Genomic DNA, 7,951 nt, shown 5'->3' with positions numbered 1-7,951 from the left:
CATTCCTATACTAAATATAACTGTATTTGACATTTTATCTTGTATTTGGCCAGAAAATTGTTTGTTGTTCAGGGATTATGAGAAGTTATTTTTCTAAAAATATTTATATATAAAGACAAACAATCAAATTTCAATGTCTGATTTAGTTTCTAAATGCGTTTTACGCGTTGAAGTAAATGATTCAGATCAAAACAATGGTAGTAATCACTTTCTATATTATTTATTTTTTAACAATTGTTTTACTTCAGGATCGCAAGGTGCAGAGGCACTTTCTCAGGACACAGATGTAAGGCAGAAGAATAGAGGACAACGTAAAGCCCGAGATATTAGCGTGGAGACGTTTCCGAGTCGTTTAGAAGGTCATAGAGAAGATTGGGGTCTTTTACCAATATCGTCTCGCGAACAAACACCATTGACTGAAAAGACTGCTATAGAACTAGCAGAAGATAAGGGCGAAATAGGTTTTTTTAGCGGAAATCCATTTGTTGAGGTTACCAAAGGAATATTGCATTTATATAAAGAAGAGTATGGGCAATTTTTTATGTTTTACTAAGGATTTATATTTACATGTTTTGTAGCACCCTAAGTAGTAGAAAAGAAGCTCTGACACTATGTCTTGTTGGTGTTCCTTGCTCTATGACTTGCCATGATATTTTGGCTTTTACTGCACCATGTCATGCTGATATTTCCCACATAAGGGTTTTAAAAGATTCTCTTCCTAATCAATATATGTGTCTTTTAACGTAAGTATTAATTATTCCGTTTTACTTGATTTTTCATACTTTTGTGGGATTTTTAGTTTTCGAAATCACGATGCTGCTATTGAATTTTACTACACATATAATGGAGCGCCATTTAGTACTCTTGAACCTGATATCTTATGTCGCATAGTGTGGGTTTCTAGGGTTGAATGGGCCCATGATGGTGTTGCACCTCCAGGCCACACAGAATTGCCTATATGCCCTGTATGTCTAGGTAATCAGTTGATAACTAGTAAGTGAATTTATACTCAAGCATGTTATTTTAGAAAGGATGGATGAGTCAGTTGATGGTGTATTAACAATATTATGTAATCATGCATTCCATGCAAGCTGTTTAGAAAAATGGGGAGACTCAACTTGTCCTGTATGCAGGTAAACATTACAAGATATAGATCATTTTGATATTTAATTGTTGTGATTGTTGTTTGCATAGATGTGTTCAAAGTCCCGAACAAACGGAAACATCAGAATGTGAGAGATGTGGCAAAACTGCTTTTTCACCAGAAGCATTATGGATATGTTTGATATGTGGGCATGTAGGATGTGGAAGGTAATAAATGGTATTGTTAATATTAATTAATAATATGCGTGCTTTTAAAGATACCTAGGAGGTCATGCGGCATCCCATTATAGAGAAACCGGACACACTTATGCATTACAACTAGGGTCACACAGAGTTTGGGATTATAAAGGTAAGTCAAAACTATTCCCTTTCATTTATTGATCTAGTTACTTATCACTTATAATTATCAGTCCAATTTCCTTTTCACAATGACCAATTAATTACAGATTAATGATAAATTGGAGCACTATTAAATCATAAAGGTCTGGGTTTTTGTAGGTGATAATTTTGTTCATCGTCTGCTACAAAACAAAGCCGACGGCAAATTAGTAGCGTCAGAAGGCCCTCCATCAGAGGCCGAATGTGCCCAGGAAAAAGTAGACTCTGTACAGTTAGAATTCACGTATTTATTGACGTCTCAATTGGATGAACAAAGAATGTATTTTGAAGATAAAATGAGTTTGTATGGATCTAGTCTTTCACTAAAACCTATGTGTACAATAGGACTGTATTTTTCAGGTTAGAAAATCAACTTCTAGAGGAAACAGACCATTTGAGACGTACTGTCACCAATTTGTCAGATGAAGGCAAACAACTGAGGGAAAAGCTTCATAATGTCACCAGGGAGAAGCAGGCTTTGGAAAAAAAGTTGCAGCAACAAAGTGTAAAGTAAGTACATTTATTTGTTCAGCATTATCACCAATTCTGTGTCTGAAAGATTATTTGATTCAACATGAATATGCTGTCCTGATGTTGTTGCAAGACTTCAAATATCCTTCACCAAACTCTGCAATTCCAGTTCAGACTACCTAGTTTCAGAGGCGTTTATTCTTTTTTAATCTTAATTCTCATCATGGTTGTTGCAAAGAAAAGCACATAATTTACCCCAAGCATAGCATCTTCGATTTTGTTATCTGACCGAACAGTGTCCTAGTCCCTTTTGAGAATTATGTCTGTTAATAACCTCTGTATCTGGTTATAATTTTATCATTTAACATCTAGTTCTTTGTCTATCTAACATTAGTTTACATTTATCAAAATTGATGAGTTTTGCTCGTTTTAATTCTACGATTTGCTCAAGAAGTCTTATTTCAGTCAGATATTAACAATTGTGTTCTGAAATTAACTGATGGTTTTTTGGCACATTCAACACTTGTTGGGATACTTATTTTTCTACTCTGTCAAAATTAATATTAGCGTTTCAAATATTTAAAATGTATTCCTTACTGTATATCATTGCGCTTCGATAAATAATGCCAGTTGCGTTTGATAGTAAGAGACTTTTTCCTTTTTGCCCTTTATAGCCATAGTGGCACTGTTTCATGAATGAGATAGTGGTAATATTTAAAGTCAGATCATCACATAAAATTGTCGAAGAATTGTTTAATATCACAACCAGCTGTAATTAATTGATGTCATTTTACTCTTCCATAGCCAACTTTCTTAGTTCTTCTCAAGATTTCAATTCTCTGTTTAAAAATATATGCGTGTTGAAATCTGCAGCAGAAATAATGTTCGGTATGTTTCATTCGGAAAATATATATAGGTTTGTCGCGGAAAGTGTTTATTTTCAATATGATCCAATACATTTTTATTAGTGCCGCAGCACTACTAGTTTACAGATGTCATACTGTAACAGTATCCAAATACCGTTTTTAACGTAACGTAACAACTTTCGAAGCTGAAGTAAAGTGACAGTCACTTCATACATTGGAAAGCTATTTTTTTCGGGTTGTTCTTTGTGAGCGTTTTGAAGAATCATTTATAGAATTCTCATGGTCGCTTTTCGAACAGGTAATATATACTTGTTCTTACTTACTACTTATTCCTCGGTGATTTTACAATCTCAGCCATTTCCTTTTTTAATATTGGAACTATTGTATCTCATTTTGACGGTACTATTTCCCAATAATGTTTCCCCATCGGTCATTTTTTCCAGTTGGTGTTACCTCCAGTATCAGTTAGTCCACTCCAGAAGTTTTACTAAACTTTTATTGTTATCCTTAAAATATCAATTGTTGGCTTGCCATCAAGAAAATCATTCTCTACAACGTCAATTATTGGCCGAGTAGCTAATCTTTGCATTATGGCAATCACTTAGGAGATTGGAACAATATAGCCACTACCAAATCAGCAGCCACGCTATTCTAATAGATCTCCCTTTTTAATTATAACTGGAACATTTTTTAAAATTAAAGAGTATGAGATTAATACATCAGTATAAATTTCCCAATTTAAAATAAAACTACTTAGGTTTCTGATTAGTCTTATGATTTCCTGCGTGTTGTCCAGTAGCTGTATTGTTTCCGCTTGCTGTGATTTAATGACCTTATTTCTTGGATCACTTGTCATTGTGCAGTTCTTCGTTGGTTACGTAGCGATAAGCATTGGTAATTAATCGTAGAACTTTGTTTTGGCTGCCTTTGATTACTAGTTGCTTTGATGTGTTAGTGTCCCATATTTGTAAAAAAGTATAGAATTTATTATTTAAGTCGAGCAACTAACGACTTTGAGTCTAATCTGCTCTGCTTTTTATCTTACATTATGTTTTCAATTTAATCTACAATCGAGATGTATGTCGAGGTATATAGCTCATTGTGCTTGAGGAATCTGGCATCCATCAAGTGATATAAGCAGATTTTTGTCATTTCGTCGCAACGCAACACTAGCATGGATATATTTGGAGCTACTAAGCTATATTTTCTAGTCTCAAGTCCATTTGTAGATACTTTTGCCATTATATCTCAGGTTGGCTGGTCAAGATCTGCTCAAGTAAGTAATTTTTAGTCGTACATTTAAACTAATTTGTTCCTGCATTATAAGTCTAAATGTGTCTTAGTAAAATTGTTAGTAAGATTGAAACAAATGAATACAATTAAATTGAAGATTTTTTATTGAATAATAAAATATGAATAGAGTATAATTAATGTTTGACTAATGTTTTTGTTTAGATTATCCACCACATTACACGAACTTAATGAGGAGAGACAATTAGGCAAGGCACTGCGAAACAATCAGCAACAGTGGCAGACCAAACTAAACAACTTAGAAGAGAAATTCGACGAACTCAAAACATCCAAAGATAAAGAGATAAACGACCTGAAAGAACAAGTTCGAGATCTGATGTTCTTCATTAACGCCCAACAAGTAAGACATCGCTAAACCCGAGAAATTTCTTATTTTAATGAATTCACTTCTATTAAGGTTATCGAAAAATCTGAAAATAAGGACGAAATCGTCGAAGGATCGGTCACCATTGGCGAGGCACCCCCTCAGTCGTCAAAGAACAAGCATCGCAGAAGAAGAAAATAAATATGATTAATTACAATTCTAGCTGTTTAAGTCTATTTATATTTCAAGTGGTTTATTGGCAAAATATTATAAATCATCATTCATTGAAGTTAATGTGATATATATAGTAGATAAAAATAAAGTATTTGTGGATTTTTTCAGGAAATATTTTATTTCGTGTGTACATACAAAATCGTCTTCTCCTTGGATTTTTTTGTAATATTTAAATTGATTATAACTAATTTTATTAAGACGAAACTTTTATTATAAAAATATATGAAATCTATATACACAACTGCACCTCAGAAAATACAACAAAACGACGTCACAGTGAATATGATACATATATAGTAATAGTCGTTAAACCTTTGTAAATACGACATAATCATTGGCATTGTTCTCTAACCTTTTGTTTCTGCCTAATTATCAATATAATAATATTACGAGAAAATTACGTCTAGTAATTGAATGTATAGATTAATAGTAGTGATTAACGTTAATTCTCTTAATAGATGGTTTTAGAGTTGCATATCTATAATCGTACTTATTCAATGGAGCCATGTTATAGCGCGTTTGAAAGCTAACAGTCCATGAGATATTCTAGTTTAAAGCCAGTGCCATCTGTTTCAAACATCGATTATAAAACAGTTTTGAATCCATACCGAAAAAAGATCGTTTTAAGCTTCATGAAATAGAGCTATTCTTGAAAGAAATGATTAGCAATGAAGAATGTAACAATTTCCATAATAATATGCGAAACAAATTGTGGTCCAAGAATCTTCACAAATGGTAGCAAAAGCCGGTTTGGTTGGCGCAATGGTAAAGGCGAAAGGATGTTCCTCCTACTGCTGCGATAGTCGCGGGTTCGAACCCTGCTGAGGCATGGTCGTAAATATATAATTGTGTTTGTCCTTAGGCAAGAGTGTAAAAACCGATAACGAAAATGATCCCAATCAGGCTGGGTAAGACCGGTTGAATGATTTCTTTTCTTAGTCACTCACCTGTGAAGCAGTTAAAGCCAAGGACCGTGGTTCATAGCCCACGTCAGATAAGCACTTGTTCGTAAAAAAGAGACTAAAATTTATATAGAAAAAAGTGGTGAAAAGTCGACATTAACGACAAGGAAGGCGAAGTTAGTTAAACTAAGCTGTAAAAATTGATCACTAGGACATTTTTTCTATGCTAGGAATGGAGTTGTCTTCCATCATCATCACACACATCATGACTATTTCAGAAAAATTGAGAAAAATTACCTTTAACTGTCTTAATGGTGAAAATTTGGTTTTAAAAGAAGCTTGAGAATATCACTCACTTTTGTTGGAAAATTGGCAAAAAGTCATCATAGAAAAAAATGGCAGACCAATCAAAGCAAAGTATTTTCCTTACAGGTTTCTACATAACTATTTTAAACTAACCAATCAAACTCACGTTGTAAGCGCCGCCAATAATTGGACTAAGCGAAACTTTGCCCCACTACTTACCATTGCAGTTGCACACCCCTGAAAGTCATCAATCAAAACGAAATATGTCATTATAAATATATAACCTTTGAAAAACATTTTTCCTAATCCATCATTATCTCACCATTTTTTTCTAATTAGGCGTTAATTAGTAATTAGTTGTTAGTACAGTGCATAATATTGAGAACAAATATACTTAATATTTGAATATGAATTAACACTACTTTATGAATATTTTTGAAGACTATTACAATCAGTGTGAATAATTAGTGTGCCAGTTTAAAATGAATAGTCCTAAATATATTTGATACGAAAGTTGTCAAAAGAAAACTACTTTTTAAAATATTCTTTTTATTTTAAGTAAAATTTGTGCTGCTTTATATGGAAAATCAATCAGTGCAGAACTATGGTATTAATTATTTCGTCATTAATTTGTAAATAATACCGTGTAGATATAACAGTAAAATTACAATGGTGAACAAGGAAGTGACGTCAAAAGCTGATCTTGTTCTTTTCATTGTCAATACGATGTTTACGGATTGCCTAAACACTGTTAATTTATGTCGTATATGAAATATTTAATTATGTGTCAAGGAAACATTTAATACGCATCATAAAGATATAATTCCCCATAAACTGATGTATCTAACGGAAACAAACATAATCAAGTTAATTGACGTGCGTCGAATTTTTTAAATCGCCCGTTTTGTTTCTTTTTAAAAACTTCATAAATATCGAGCATACTTAATTTGTTTTTTTTGTATTTTTAGAAATTGTATTAATAGGAATATTTAGAAATACGAAGCTGAAATATCACTACTCATTTGGAATAATAAGTCATGTCATATAAACAATTACAAACATAAAACATATGTCGCGCGACATCCACAAGAGAAAGCAGTCTTAACATCCGTATTTAAAGAACAAATACAAGGGATTTTTAATATACTATTGGTCAGAATATTTAAAAAAAAACAATGATCTTAATTATATTTTTTACTCATAATTTAATTATATACAAAATATTTTGTCATGCTTACGTATTTCCTGATTTGAGAAATATGTAGAACTGATTTTATCTATCATAGTTTTTTTAATAGAATGGAATACCATTTAGAAATAACCTTTAAACATCCTTGTTATTTTAATGTAAGTATGCGTATTTAGGTGTGCTTTAAATATTACCTCCTTGATTTATATCTAAAATCAATGATACATAATTCTTGTTCGTTAATGTTTTTGTTACAGTGTTTTATTATATGAACAATATTTTCACATTTTTGCTTTTAAATTGTAATGCAAATTGATATAATAAATACCTACCCCTTTATGCTTTTATTAATTTTAACAAATGGACCAATTTATACATCGGTTGGATTTTACAAAAAAAAAAAACAAACATTTATGATCGTGTATAACGAACGCAGATTTTAAAAATTCTGTTGACAATGTCAGCTTCGTGGTTCTATTAATTTTTTCCTCTATGTTTGAACAAGTCTGACATTAAAGGATTTTTATATTTAAAGTCAATGATACTTAATGTTTGTTCGTTATTGTTACAAATTATTTTTTGTTTATTATATGGATAAAATTTTAACGTTTTTTTTAAATGTAAATTGAAACATTAAACACGTACCTCGTCGTGTCTATAAATTCTACAAATGAAACAAATCATTTTCGGTTAGATTTTACAAGTACTCTTTAAGATTATTCATAGAACGGTTATTTATTTTAAAACCGTATTAATGTTATTTATTTCACCACTTTAATTAATTCTTCTCCATCTTTGTCTATATAAACGTCATATTAAATGATATTTGTACGTCAGCTATATATTGTTTGGGACGTTTAAGGTGTAAACTTTTGTTTTAGCCCTG

At 31.8% G+C, this 7,951-nt stretch overlaps 1 protein-coding gene across 1 annotated transcript; it reads left to right on the top strand.

The window, feature by feature from the left end:
- On the top strand, positions 1 to 4,780 carry LOC143193744 (BRCA1-associated protein). The gene is made up of 11 exons (XM_076400098.1): positions 1 to 197; positions 249 to 525; positions 579 to 743; positions 800 to 975; positions 1,028 to 1,133; positions 1,195 to 1,311; positions 1,362 to 1,453; positions 1,603 to 1,786; positions 1,843 to 1,992; positions 4,275 to 4,470; positions 4,528 to 4,780. Exons 1-11 carry the CDS (start codon positions 134 to 136, stop codon positions 4,633 to 4,635), a joined length of 1,635 nt encoding a protein of 544 aa, XP_076256213.1. The 5' UTR covers positions 1 to 133; the 3' UTR covers positions 4,636 to 4,780.
- The last annotated feature ends 3,171 nt before the right edge of the window (positions 4,781 to 7,951 follow it).

This window comes from Rhynchophorus ferrugineus, unplaced genomic scaffold (genome assembly GCF_030347505.1).
Source record: "Rhynchophorus ferrugineus isolate W39M unplaced genomic scaffold, kcgeb_rfMv2 rfM3, whole genome shotgun sequence".
Lineage (NCBI taxonomy): Eukaryota > Metazoa > Arthropoda > Insecta > Coleoptera > Curculionidae > Rhynchophorus > Rhynchophorus ferrugineus.
This window is presented reverse-complemented; position numbering and strand designations above follow the sequence as displayed.

Excerpts from the sequence above, each read along its gene's own strand:
- LOC143193744 (XM_076400098.1), top strand. The coding sequence starts at position 134 with ATGTCTGATTTAGTTTCTAAATGCGTTTTACGCGTTGAAGTAAATGAT. Across the intron at positions 1,454-1,602 it reads CAGAGTTTGGGATTATAAAG|GTGATAATTTTGTTCATCGT; the intron begins GTAAGTCAAAAC and ends GGGTTTTTGTAG. Across the intron at positions 1,787-1,842 it reads TTTGAAGATAAAATGAGTTT|GTTAGAAAATCAACTTCTAG; the intron begins GTATGGATCTAG and ends TGTATTTTTCAG.